The sequence below is a fragment of the Ranitomeya variabilis genome, chromosome 6 (assembly GCF_051348905.1).
Source record: "Ranitomeya variabilis isolate aRanVar5 chromosome 6, aRanVar5.hap1, whole genome shotgun sequence".
NCBI classification, from domain to species: domain Eukaryota; kingdom Metazoa; phylum Chordata; class Amphibia; order Anura; family Dendrobatidae; genus Ranitomeya; species Ranitomeya variabilis.
The window spans coordinates 19,427,274-19,441,513 of record NC_135237.1 but is presented as its reverse complement, the minus strand read 5'-3'; the positions used below and the strand labels follow the sequence as shown (position 1 = coordinate 19,441,513).

The 14,240-nt window shown below is 41.0% G+C and overlaps 1 protein-coding gene across 2 annotated transcripts in view; it reads right to left on the bottom strand.

Annotated features, from left to right (window-relative positions):
* Positions 1 to 14,240, bottom strand: part of LOC143781395 (vasoactive intestinal polypeptide receptor-like) — a 236,175-nt gene that overhangs the window by 34,541 nt on the left and 187,394 nt on the right. For both annotated transcript variants that reach the window (XM_077267989.1, XM_077267988.1), the window contains exons 7-8: positions 5,117 to 5,270; positions 1,664 to 1,724 (exon numbers count right to left, since the gene is read on the bottom strand). In XM_077267989.1, the coding sequence (XP_077124104.1) occupies positions 1,664 to 1,724; positions 5,117 to 5,270 (215 nt within the window). The remainder of the gene's footprint in view (positions 1 to 1,663; positions 1,725 to 5,116; positions 5,271 to 14,240) is intronic.

The following is a 14,240-nucleotide window of genomic DNA, read 5'->3' as shown; positions in this document are numbered from 1 at the left end:
GTGACAAGTGAACACAGTCTTTGCACTCAAATATGTAAAAAAGCAAAAAAAAAAAAAAAAACTGCAGTCAAAACTATATGAGTGAACACAGCCTTTACAGTTAAATATTGTGAAGAGCACAGAAAACTAAACACTGCATACGTGAACACAGCCTTTACAGTGAAATACTATAAAGAACACACAACACAACTAAAAGCTGAACACAGCCTGTGTAGGGAAATATTTGGGAGTAACCACAAAATTAAAAACTGCAGACAAGAATACCGTATATCCTTTACACAGAAATATTATGAATAACACACACAACTAAAAACTACAGCCAAAACTCCATGAGTGAACAAGCCTTTACAGTTAAATATTGTGAGGAACACACAAAACTAAAAACTGCATACGTGAACACAACCTTTACAGTGAAATACTATAAAGAATACACAACTTACAAGTGTATACAAGAACACAGCCTTTACAGTTCATTATTATGAAAAGCACACAAAACCAAAAAGAGTACCCAAGAACACAGTCTTTACGTCCAAATATTGTGAAGAACACACAAAACTAAAAACTGCATATGTGAACACAGCCTTTATAGTCTAATACTAAAAAGAACACACAACTAAAAAAATGCATACAAGAACACAGCCTTTAGAGCCAAATATTATGAAGAGCATACAAAACTAAAAAATATACACAAGAACACAGGTTTTACAGCCAAATATGGAAAAAAAGCAAAGAAAACCTGCAGCCAAAACTCCATGAGTGAACACAGCCATTAAAGCTAAATATTGTGAAGAACACAGAAAACTAAAAACATCATACGTGAACACAGCCTTTACAGTGAAATACTATAAAGAACACACAACTAAACACTGCACACAATAACACAACATTTTCAGTGAAACATTATATTATGAAGAGCACACAATACCAAAAAGTGTGTACAAGAACACATCCTTTCCAGCCAAATATTGTGAAGAACACACCAAACTAAAAACTTCATATGTGAACACAGCCTATACAGTTAAACACTGCGTACAAGAACACAGCCTTTACAGCCATATACTAAAAAACCTCCAATAATAAATCTGCATAATTGAATACGTCCTTTACCAATAAGTATTATAAAGAACACACATCTATCCCGCAGACCCAATCTCTCATTTGATGCATTTTACTGGTCACAATTCTCTCTTTTCTCTCTCCAAATCCAGAGTTTGTGTGTAGAGTATACAGCCAGCATAGTGTGTTCAGTTTGTTGCACTCCCACCTATCAGCAGCCGCAGCGCCATGCAGCCCTTTATCGTATACACCGCCGTATAGGCTCAGCACCGTATTTTTGGTAATGGCTAAGCCGATCACCGAGGCTGCAGAGTGAGACCTTCCAAGAAGAATACTCAAAAGATTTTGTAGTCCAGATTAACCCATTTAATGGGAACCAGTCGCCAGAATACAATGAGAGTTCCAAGTCTCCAAAAGTCCAATTGTTTGTTTTTTTTTACAGAAATTTTGGATTTTACAGAATTTTCATCTACAGGAAGTAGCTGGCTTCTGAGGTCCGATTGGTAATTTTTGGGCTCGATTTAGGTGGTGGAATCGTCTCATTTATAGACCTGGTGACCGGTGCCCTCTAAGTCATACCTCATCAGTACATTTCGGCTTTTCTTACCCACTGTCATCATAATATATCCTGGTGAACGTCCAGGCGGTGATGAATACGGTCGGGGCTCCTACGGAAGGAAAGAAATATGTTCAGGTGATCAACGAGAAATTCACTTGGAGAAAAATACTGTTATATCTATTGATTTAGTGCCAGGGGTAATTTGTCGGAGGTCACAGAACCGGGGGGGAGATCATTCCGGCACAAATTGAACATATTGATTTGGAAATCCAGACTATTCATGAGACTTAACTCTTCCAATTTCTCCCTTGCGCTCAAACCACAGGGTGACCTTTTAACTTGGCACTACTTTGTGGCCTCAATCAATATTTAGGACTGTTTAGTTAATTAATTGCCCAGTAATAAGATTCGCGCAGAAAGGAAGAAAAGATGAAGCTGCGGAGCTCCAATAAAATCTGTACCAGGACCAGGACCTCCCCTACTTCCCAGCGGCTCCCGAAAAAGGGGGAAACCGTCCGGACTCCCTAAAGAGTCCGCAAATACACAGAATCTACACAAAACCTCCTGGAAACAAGCGATTCCGCTAGGATTCTACATCCAAAAAGTGGTGACCATGAAGTGAAGAGGCAGGGGGTGGCACGGAGATGTTCCGTGGGGGCCATGACTTCAGTAAAGGGGAGCGCCTGAGGTTACAAAATGTGGATCTGCTTATGGCTGATCCTTACCATGGAAAGATGGCGAGTATGTTTATAATAACGAGGTCTAATGTGGCAAAGGGGTGTGACTACTACCGCTGCACCTCCTATAGACACCTCCCTGAGTAATTCATAGCAACCAAAGAGATCACTGATTCCAAGAACTTGCAAATGAAAAATTACTGCAAAACTACCAGGGTCCTAGAAGAAGGAGAACAGCAGCCGTGGTAAGTCTCATCACTTTGGCTAGTAGGTGGCAAACATGTCCTGGGGAAAGTATGATTAGAATATGTCCACACAAAGTGCTTTCTATGCAGATTGTAAAGGGTTATTCCAACAAATAAATCAAGTGTAAGAGATTACTTGCTCATTTCTAGGGGGCCCAATCGCTGGGACACACAGCGACCCCAAGAACAAGGCTTTGCACCCCCAACCTGATAGGAGTGGAGGTGCACAAGTGCGGCCTCTGCTCTATTCACTGTCTATGGGACTGTCGAGTGCAGCGCTCGGCTATTTCAGGCCATCACATAGGCAATGAAAGGAGCAAAGGCTGCACTTGTACACTTCCCCCAATCCTGGGGTCGCTGGGGTTCCTGTGGGTATGACTCCAGTGATCAGCAAGGAAACTGAATATTTTTTGGGAAATAAATATTTTAAATCTGCATGAACTAAAAAAATCCCTGTGTGAACACATCTTAAGAATGCAGTTTTCCCAGAAAAGAGGCCAAGATTTTAGCCATGGATGAGACCAACCATGGCTGCCCTCCTCCCGCTCTGAGGACAGGAGATAACTTGATTTTTTGGGGAAAAACCTTTCAAACATAAATTCCGCACTTAATTCTAAGTGAATTTACGCATCCTATGAATGTGAATGGGGTTTGCAAAATCCGATTTTTTTCTTTCTATATAGTGAAAGAAAATCTGTAGCAAAATTCTGTATTTTGCTTCTCATTTCTTACATATTCAGCATGGAAACTGAGATAATCCGGGTGGGATCCGAGGCAACTGCCCATATAACGGCGTCCACGAGTTATCACACAAACATAACTTGTTTGGAGCTAAGAACTAGAGATGAGCAAACTTGTTCAGAAAACATTCACCATGAGACTTTTTCTCACTGTGCGAGCGGTGATCTCACTGAGGTCCCCGCAGTTCATTTGCTTGCTGTGAATGCCGCAGCCTCAGTCGATGACGTCACCGCCGGTTACTGATGCTTCGCTCGCAGAAGCCCATTCACCAGTGGTTCTCATCCTGGGTGGTTGCATCTTGGCGTCGTAAAGGTTGAAAACTGTTTACCCCAGACATGGATTATGGCGTGGAACAGCACATCAGACAAGTGAGAGATATTGCTGGGCTTTGTTTTTTGCTTTTTTTTTCCACAGGGGACAAGGGCTTCAGTGGACTGGGCGATGACGTGAGTATGGTTTAATTTAGATTCATTAAAGGAGTCTGTGTCATTCTTTCAATTAAAAGACTTTATTCTGGCCGTATCTTTATTTACAATACAACTATAGGATTAGTAATGGATGGGTGTCTTATAGACGCCTCTCCATTACTAAGCCGTGGGCTTGATGTCACCTGACAATACAAAGGTGACATCAACCCCACAAATATGAACCACACTTGCCACCGCTACAGAGTAAGTGGGAAGAGCCGGGCAAAGCGCCAGAATTGGTGCATCTAATAGATGTGCCTTTTCAGGGCGGCTGCAGGCTGTTATTTTTAGGCTGGGGGCAGGCAATATCCATGGCCTCTTACCAGCCTGAGAATACCAGCGCTCAGCTGTCTGCTTTAGCTTGGGTGGTTGTCAAAAATAAGGTTAACCGCACACCATTTTTTAAAATTATCTATTTAAATAATAGGAACCCCTTCATTTTTGATAACTAGCCTTGCTAATACTGACAGCTGAGGGTTGCAGCCCGCAGCTGTCAGTTTTGCCTGACTGGTTATCAAAAATACAGGGGAACCCAAGCCAAATTTTTCTTTACATTATTTATTTATAGCGCAATTGATGGGTCAATCGATGCCACTTTTCTTGGTGTCTGCCCATAATTTTAGCTGTTTTGGCAGCTTTTTGTCCCCCCATGAAAGGTGTTGTCTATGCGTTTGGTTTTGCCTCCCATTGAAGTCAATGGGGTTTGGGTTTGTCTGTCGAACATGTTCGGTGAACATCGGGATGTTCGCCAATCCAAACAGAACCTTGAAAGGTACGCTCATCTCTACGAAGGACAATGTCAGCTATGCATTAATTAGAACTTATTTCTGAATCCTGGCCGAATAAAAAAGAGCCTATTTTTATTTTGGCTACTGGGTTCTTCCTTCTATGAAGGACACTATCACAACAATGTAATAACAAAACAAAAAAAAACAGAGGAAAAAAACAAAATAATCAAAACTAAAATATATTGAATAAATATACATTTTGATTCAGTAATTTGGTGAACACGTGGCTCACCACTAATTAATTTACCAATAATTGCACCATAATACAGCCGTTTCCATTATTCCGAGAATCCTCTGAACTATTACAGTGTAAATGTTATTACTGTGGGGTTGAGGTCATGACTATCGCTCTACAGACTGACAAATAACAGGACATTATTTCTAGTATCTTGGTTATGGGTGAGCAGGGGTTGCATTTGGGATGGTCTGAAGTTTACAATGTTCCCATGGAGGAGTCCATAAGTGATGTCCATTCATGGGGGGTAATACTACAGAAATTTGTGGTATTGGCTAAATAATGTCCAAAATGTTCGATATTCTAAAACTTTCCTGGACAGTAAAAAGATAAAATGATGCAGCTTACCCCATCCGATCAAGATGTACCACCAGAAATACTTTCTTTCCGAGAAGAAAGAGATGACCAAGAGGGTATGAAGGTAGAGACCTTCCACCAGGAGCCAAAAAAAGTTGGCCATGATGCAGTATTGGAAGAAGACTATCGCGGCTTTACATCCAGCCTGGAAATGAAATATTGTACAAGATCAAAAACACAAATGATAAGAAAAGCAGAATTATACTCTAAAGCTACACATGTGTGGCCCTACTAAACCTCGGTAGTCCACTCCGAATTTGCCACAAGGTTTGACCACACACCTACAATAACTAGCCAGTTAATTTTCCTATTCCCGCACAGACATATGGGTATGCCCAATGGAAAGCGCAGAAGCCATGACCAGACACCTTCCTTCAGAACCAAGAATTGGACAGGCTGAAATCCAGCAATCCCAACCCTCCTAGCTCACAACATCTGATGATGGAGGAGGTCAAACAGCCCCGTACAGTTGGCACGGCGGGTTTCTCCATCATCCTTAAAAGCCGAGAAATTGTCACCCACGATTATCTGGTAGACACAGAAAAATCTCATTGATTTTTTTTAAAGCCAGGAAGGAACCTAATGGAAGACCACCAAGTATCCAACGAGGACACATTCTCCACTCTTCTGAACTCACTTGAGTATGAGATGAGGGAATTGGATTTATGAAGTAGGTCACCGACACAAAAAATATGACTCAATGGAAAAATGTGGTGTTTGTTCTATGTTTCTCCCAAAAGGTATCATCAATTATAAATGTTAGCACGAGAACATCTATAAGAGCCCCCAAAAAGTGCACCTGTACCATCTAAATACTCAACTAAATCTGTAGACCCCTGAGGACTCGTGAAGAGAGAGTCAAGTTTCAGCTGCCATGCAAGGTTCTTGGCATAATTTCATGTATAAATGTCACTAATAATAAACATTGATTAATTATCAGGATTACTGTTTTTTTTACTAAATTATCTTTATGACCATTAATCATTTTAGACTTCACTTCTTCTACTTTGTTAAACAATATCTTGTCCAAAAAGGTCATCTATCATATGCCGAATAATCCATCCTGTGTGAGCACATGAAGTGTATCACAATTTCTGGCCATTATATAGCTTTTATTCTGCATTTTCCACCATTTTATGCTCTGGAGTCCTATCTATAACTTTCAGTTGTCTCTGAGATGGTGGGCCCTTACACAGCACTCACAGACGTAAGGGATTCCTGTTCTACAGTCTCTATGTAGCACATGTTCAGAAGAGCAGTATTGTACAGAAATCCTGAGCAGTCTAACTGAGAATCTAGCTCCGGGGTGAGAAAATAATAATAATAATCTTTTATTTTTATATAGCGCTAACATATTCAACAGCACTTTACAGTTTACACACTTTAAAACACTTATTACAACCAACAACATACAGTAAATTATAAAGCAGTCCTAAGCAGTGTTGCTGTGAACCCAGTTCTGGAGTGAGAAAAAAAACACTAAAGCCATCAGCATAGGTGACTTTATACAGCAGTACTGAACAGTGTAGCTGGGAATCCTCTAAGAAGAGATGAAACACTTACTAGAAATCAGCAGTGTAGGTCTAAATGCATCTCACTCTGCTGTAATCTGATCCCTCATTGCACTGGCAATCTGTCTTGTCTTGAGCAAGACAGACTTTTTTTGCTCTTTCTCGTAGTGAATAATGGCATCATTGCATACTCTGGCAGTGCTGCAAAAACTAAAAATGGAGGACAGTTTCTGGATATGGGGGGAAGCAGTGACCTAAAAACAAAGACTCCAGAGAGGGGAGAATGGGTGCTGTAAAGTGGCTGCGCCATAAATGAGAATGGCAGCGCCTCAGTGTATCCGACTGGTTAATTCAAAATCAATGGAGAGTTTTGCCTAACAATATTCTCAACATTAAAATCACTAAATTTCTATCTTTCAAATGTCGTTCTACTTAATGTGAATACCCAGCGGAGAATATTTCATTAGATTAAGTAGATGTAAATCTCGCTACGTGCTGCAGTCATTAAGCCGTGGGTGGATACGAGCAAAAACATCAGCTTTCGAAGAAACTATTAAAATATAATCAAGCTAATTACTTCACAATAATGTCACTGTGACTGCCCGGAAGAGCAGATCCTTGTACTGCGGTCTCTTGGATTAAGACATTTATAGGATGCTCATTATCATGTTCTATTGTCTAGATGCTCCGAATATTCCCTGTTACAATAAGGTTTCTACAATATAACAACTCATGGTCATTATCTGACTACATGCGCCGAATATTCCCCCTACAATAAGGTTTCTACATAGTAACAACTCATGGTCATTATCTGACTACATGCTCCGAATATTCCCCCTACAATAAGGTTTCTACATAGTAACAACTCATGGTCATTATCTGACTACATGCTCCAAATATTCCCCTTACAATAAGGTTTCTACATAGTAACAACTCATAGTCATTATCTGTCTACATGCTCCGAATATCGTTCCCTTACAATAAGGTTTCTACATTGTGACAACTCGTACCAGTAATCTGTCTACATGCTCCGAATATTCCCTGCTCCAATAAGGTTTCTACATAGTAACAACTCATAGTCATTATCTGTCTACATGCTCCAAATATTCCCCTTACAATAAGGTTTCTACATTGTAACAACTCGAACCGGTAATTGTTTATTATGTCATCACCAACTTTCCATTATCTTACTGTGTTTTTATGATGTTTTGTACTCTTTAATAAAGGCTATAACTTATTTTTCACTATACTATGTACGGTGCTAAATACTTTTTGGGGCATTATACTCCGGTGTTCTTTATAGGTTTAATCGTACCGGTAATCTGTCTACATGCTCCGAATATTCCCCGCTCCAATAAGGTTTCTACAATGTAACAACTCATGGCCGTTATCGGTGTACATGCTCTCAATATTCCCTGCTCTAGTAAGGTTTCTACATAGTAACAACTCATTGCCGTTATCGGTGTACATGCTCCGAATATCCCCCTCTACAATAAGGTTTCTACATAGTAACAACTCATGGCTGTTATCTGCCTATATGCTCCTAATATTCCTCTCTACAATAAGATTTCTACATAGTAACAATTCAAGGCCGTTATCTTACTACATGCTCCGAATATTCCCTGCTACAATAAGGTTTCTACATAGTAACATCTCATGGCCGTTATCAGGCTACATGCTCCGCATATTCCCTTCTACAATAAGGTTTCTACATAGTAACAACTCATGGTTGTTATCTGGCTATATGCTCCTAATATTCCCCTCTACAATAAGGTTTCTACATAGTAACAACTCAAGGCCGTTATCAGGCTACATGCTCCGAATATTCCCCCTACAATAAGGTTTCTACATAGTAACAACTCATGGCCGTTATCTGACTACATGCTCTGAATATCCCCCTCTACAATAAGGTTTCTACATAGTAACAACTCATGGTTGTTTTCTGGCTACATGCTCCTAATATTCCCCTCTACAATAAGGTTTCTACATAGTAACATCTCATGGCCGTTATCAGGCTACATGCTCCGAATAATCCCCGCTACAATAAGGTTTCTACAGTACATTTTAACAACTCATGCTAAATGGTCAACCCACTCTGTACAGTCCATACTTTCCAATAGAACATATGGACCACAGTTTTTGGATTACGATTACCCCATGTAAACTTCTTCCTGCTCTTTCCTACATATCTATACATATAAGATATTGGTGGATGGCCCTTATTGCGGGAATGGTGACACAATGGTGCAATGGCCTGGATCTGAGATAGTGCTGATCGGCGCTGTTGTCACAGACCTAGAAGAATATACAACAAATGTGGATAATGCATCTTGGACAATGGTGTGTGCGTTATTGGACACAGTCTTGGTGCGCCGCAGCATATATTTCACTTCACGCCCCTTTTTATTGCCCTCCATAAAGTGATTCTTTATCAGATATTGATTTGTTTATTGGTTTCCTTCTGTAGAGTGACCTTTGGCGATAAAGTTCTATCTCTGCTACTGGAAATGATAAGTGGTGTCAGGTTTACATATCGGCACTTTGTACGGTGCAAGATGTCAAAGACATGACTGCTTCTGGATATTTTGACACATTGTATAGTTATTCCATATTCTAATAAACGTCACATATTAGCTATATACATTGTGTGTGAGGGGTTGACACGCTTAGCTGCTCCTCGAAGTACACACAAGCTCAAAACAAAGTAAAAAGTTCATACAGAGTCCTGCCCAGTACTTCTGGGACAACACCTATGGCAGCTCTCGCACTAGTCAGCAGTCAGGACGCTTCCTTTCTCCTCACAACAAACTGGCTGAACATTTAACTCCCTCCAGCCACACCCTGGAGGTGGAGATATGGTGGGTAGGCGTCCCGCCCATCTCTGACCATCTCTGACCTACCCACCATGAAAGCCATGCCCATATAGGGACTGGATTGCTCCAGTACATATCATGCTGGAGGAAACACTTATGGATTTCACATCACGTAGGAAAGCAATCTTTTATTTATCATATTTCCCCTCATGTACGACACCAGTGACCCTGTCACAACATATAGAAGAGCTTCTGCATCTTCACTCCTGAACAGTAGATTATAATAGGCATCACAACTTTCTCTATGGGTCTATTAAGGGTCTAGAATGCTTTATATCTGCCAGCATATGCAAAATTCATTAGATTTGTAATACATCATTACTTTTTTTATTTTAATTTGCTTTATTATTATTTGCACTCTGTCGTGTAGAATTTTTTTTTCTTTTTTTGGAAACCATCAACAAGTAGGTTACCCTGAAGATAGATCTTGTCACGACTATTTTACCTCCAATTATGGATCATCTATTTGCAAGTTATTGCAATTTCAGTTTTACGGAAAAAAAAAAAAATTCTAACATTTTTTCTCAACAAATGTTGAGGAAAATTACTTTGCTGATGGTTTTTAATTAGCTATAGAATACTTTTGTTCTACATAGCGCAGTCTGAAGATGTATTAAAAGGACAATAAACATGGAATGTAACTTATTTTTTATTTTAGAAAAAAATCCTGCAAAATGACTATATAATATAATATGATAGGAAATCCCCTTGTATGCTCATAAATTGCCACATCCTGACAAATGAAGGCTTATCACCCAGGTCAATAATGGAATGTCCCAAGATAAATTATTATACAGGAGTCATAAACATTAATTTCTGACAATTGCCTGTTGTTAATATTTCTGATAATGCCAAGAGCTGTGACTCCATATAAACCATATGTAGGTATTTTGGAGATAAGACTAAATGAGAATTGATGAACTGTTGACAGTGAGAATGCAGGAAAGCAAACCACGTACCAGGGATGTATTAATAGTGTGCAGATAACTAAATGGACGAGGTGAACAGATAGTGTTTAAACGTTATCTTCATATTGGACATTCAGACCCAAAACTATTCACTTTCTCAATTCACAAGTTTAAAAAAACCGATAACATGAAAGTTGGTTAACATGTTTTACATAATGCAAGACTAACGTGTTTTGATCTTTCTCAATTTTGCACACTTGACTTTTATGACCACCCTCATAGCAGTGATCATAAAATGTAGAAGTTTCGAAAAGTGAAAAGGAACTATATTTGAACTCCATATAAGTATAAGCAATAGTGAAGTGATCATGAGCTGTGAAAAAATGCCAAACTGAAAAGCATGTGGACTGGCCATGGGGTCTCACTTCACCCCACAAACATAAAATTGCTGGTGTTAAAGTCTGTTTTAGTAACTTTGGCATTTGGTGGCAAAAACTTTTGTACTTCAAGATGTGGCTAAACTCCAAGGTGACCAGTTTGGAAATATGCTAGCTTTAACCATTTATCAATATATGACTTTGAGCATTTACACAGACTCAAACTTGTCTCAGAATGTGGGCAAAGGTGCTAAAGTACAAAAATAACTTTTTTATGCCCACATTCCTAGCATTGTTCATGAATTGTGTCTGGGTATTAGGTTATGTTCACACTGTGTTTTCTTGTTGTGCACGTAGATGTTCTACCTGATTCCCTTTTAACAGGATTCAGAATAACCAACATTGGTAACTATAAACTCAGTTTGTTTGCTTTTTTTAGAAAGTGTTCGTCTGTCAGAAGGGCACAAAAATGCGGTCTGCTATGTTTTGTGCCCTTCTAAACAGATGGACCATACACTTTCAGAAAAAAACACAAACGACATATATTTGAGCTCAATTTCTGTCACTGCAGTCTATAACCCCAATGAGGGTTTAAAAAATTCATCCCAAATATACAGTAGGTGGTTTAACCCAAAAGTACAGCAGAAACATAGTGTGATTACGGCCTTAACACAAGTTATCCAACTCTTCTCTCTACTCCGCTGCATAAATTCACCCAAATATATCTAAAAACAAGTTTTCTCCAGGTAAAGATTCTGTCAAAATCCATTTATCTCTATCACTTCAAATACCTAAAACCCCACATTCTCCCATACAAATACCATTCTCTACCTTTCACTTCGGGGTCAGGGTCTTATCTCCGGGAGACCATCACTAATAGTTCATTGACTCTTACTTTTTGACTCATACAGTAAATTGAATATATTCCTGGAATGTTTCCCGAGTCGTCCCACGCTCTTTGGGCATAGAAATGCTTGTACTAATAAGATTTATTCCAAACGTCCATTTTTAAACTTTTCTTAAATCAAAGAAATCACTTTTCTTGGTTTTTATGTGGGTTTCTTTATATAAAAGAAATCCGATACTATTAATAATGCAGAAGCTGTAAAATGCAGATGAGTCAAAAGGAAGTGTAGGTAAAATAAAAAAAAAGTAAAAGAAAGTTTTTGTCTTCTATCAAGTTGTTAAATATTCTATCGAATATAGTCCCATAAGTGTCTACATAGAGAACACAGGGACCTACAGTAAATTTACAATGGGCCATCTTCCATAGGAGGTCAAGGATAGAACATGATCCTTGGCGCATGAGTTGGCCCAAACAAAAGTCCTCTTGACCACACCAGAAGACATCGTTAGAGATTGTATGTGGGGTCCTTTCACAAATTTTGGGTTTGACTCCAGTAATTTCAAGCTAAGTCTCATAATCTTTCTGTAAAATCCTATTTATTTAAAACAAACATGCTCAATGCTCATTACTCTGGTACCTACTCATCCTTCATAGGACAGGTTAGTGGAAAACGTATATATATTGTTAAGCCCAATAGTGGCGCACATGGACTTGTGGACGCACTGTGCCACAAGACCGGGCCAGCCCATGAAGGGGGCTTAGCTACACAACTACCAGGTGTTCATTGGAGCTCCTGATGGTGGAGACAGATTGGGCTGCAGGTAGCCGTCAGGTACCACTTCTGGGCAGAACCCGGTACTGCAGCTGCTAACCCGAGGGATCACGTGTGCTGACATGGACTAGGGCTATGTTCAGACAAACTGGTCTAGGATAATGGGCCAGTGACTGGCCGCACATGGACCGGGGGACAATGTTCAAGCTTGGGTGTCCATATTCGGGAACCAATCCTGTTTACCCCTTATTCACTGTAACGTACGTGGTAGTGGAACCACTGTGCCATGAAACGAGGATAGCCTGGAGGGGCATGACTAGGCAAAAACCTGACTCTTTGCTAGAGCCCATGAGGGTGGCGTTAGACTTGGCTTCAGATGGACGGCAAGTATGACTCCAGGGTAGGCCTTGAACACATGGCTCTGACCCCCAAAGGGGTAAGAAGCTGGTAAGGCCAGGAATGGATGGTACAGCAGTCACAGGCAGGTGCTGGCATGCACTGCTGGTAAACAGGAAGGTACAGCAGGGGCTGGCAGACAAGGCTGGAATACTGACAGACACGGTTGGTGCTGGCAGACATTGCTGGCATACAGACAGGCATGGCAGATGCTGGCGGACAAGGATGGTATACAGGCAACCACAGCAAGTGCTGGGGGACACAGCTGGTTTGCTGACAGATATGGACAGTGCTGGCGGACATGGATGGTATACAGGGATACAAGCACAGGGGAATGACAACTAGCAAGCGAGCAGACTAAATGAAAGAACACGCTGCTCAGACACCTCCCAACAGGTGGAGGTGCCTTAAATAATAAGTGTTACAACGCTATTGGCTGATGACACTTTAGCTACATTCACATTGATATCACTTTGACAAATGGTAAGGTTTTAATACTAGAGGTTAGGACATCCAGATTTAGGTACACCTTGATGCTGGTGGGACAGCTTTTATCCTTTATTTGTTTTTATCAAAAACGGTGTCCACTAAGTCCCCTATGTTATTTATATGCACTATTGCTTTTTTTTACTTAAAGGGAACCTGTCACCTCGTTTTTTCGGTATGAGATAAAAATACTGTTAAATAGGGCCTGAGCTGTGCATTACAATAGTGTAGTTTGTGGACCCCGATTCCCCACCTATGCTGCCGAAATACGTTACCAAAGTAGTCGTTTTCGCCTGTCAATCAGGCTGGTCAGGTCAGATGGGCGTGGTGTCTTCCCCCAGATCTTGCGTAGTTTTCCGTTGGTGGCGTAGTGGTGTGCGCATGTCCAAGGTCCCGACTCCTGCACAGGGGTGTGAAAATAGCAGCGATGTCCGTTATTCCATTGGTGGTCGGTGGGCGCGGCCATCTTGATTTGGCCGCGCGTGCGCAGAAGCGGCGCTCTGCTGGCCGCGGCGCTCTGCTGGCCGTGTCTTCAGGAAAATGGCCGCGGGCATCCGCGCGTGCGCAGATGGCTATCGCGGCGGCCATTTTCCTGAAGCCGCGGCCAGCAGAGCGCCGCGGCCAGCAGAGCGCCGCTTCTGCGCACGCGCGGCCAAATCAAGATGGCCGCGCCCACCGACCACCAATGGAATAACGGACATCGCTGCTATTTTCACACCCCTGTGCAGGAGTCGGGACCTTGGACATGCGCACACCACTACGCCACCAACGGAAAACTACGCAAGATCTGGGGGAAGACACCACGCCCATCTGACCTGACCAGCCTGATTGACAGGCGAAAACGACTACTTTGGTAACGTATTTCGGCAGCATAGGTGGGGAATCGGGGTCCACAAACTACACTATTGTAATGCACAGCTCAGGCCCTATTTAACAGTATTTTTA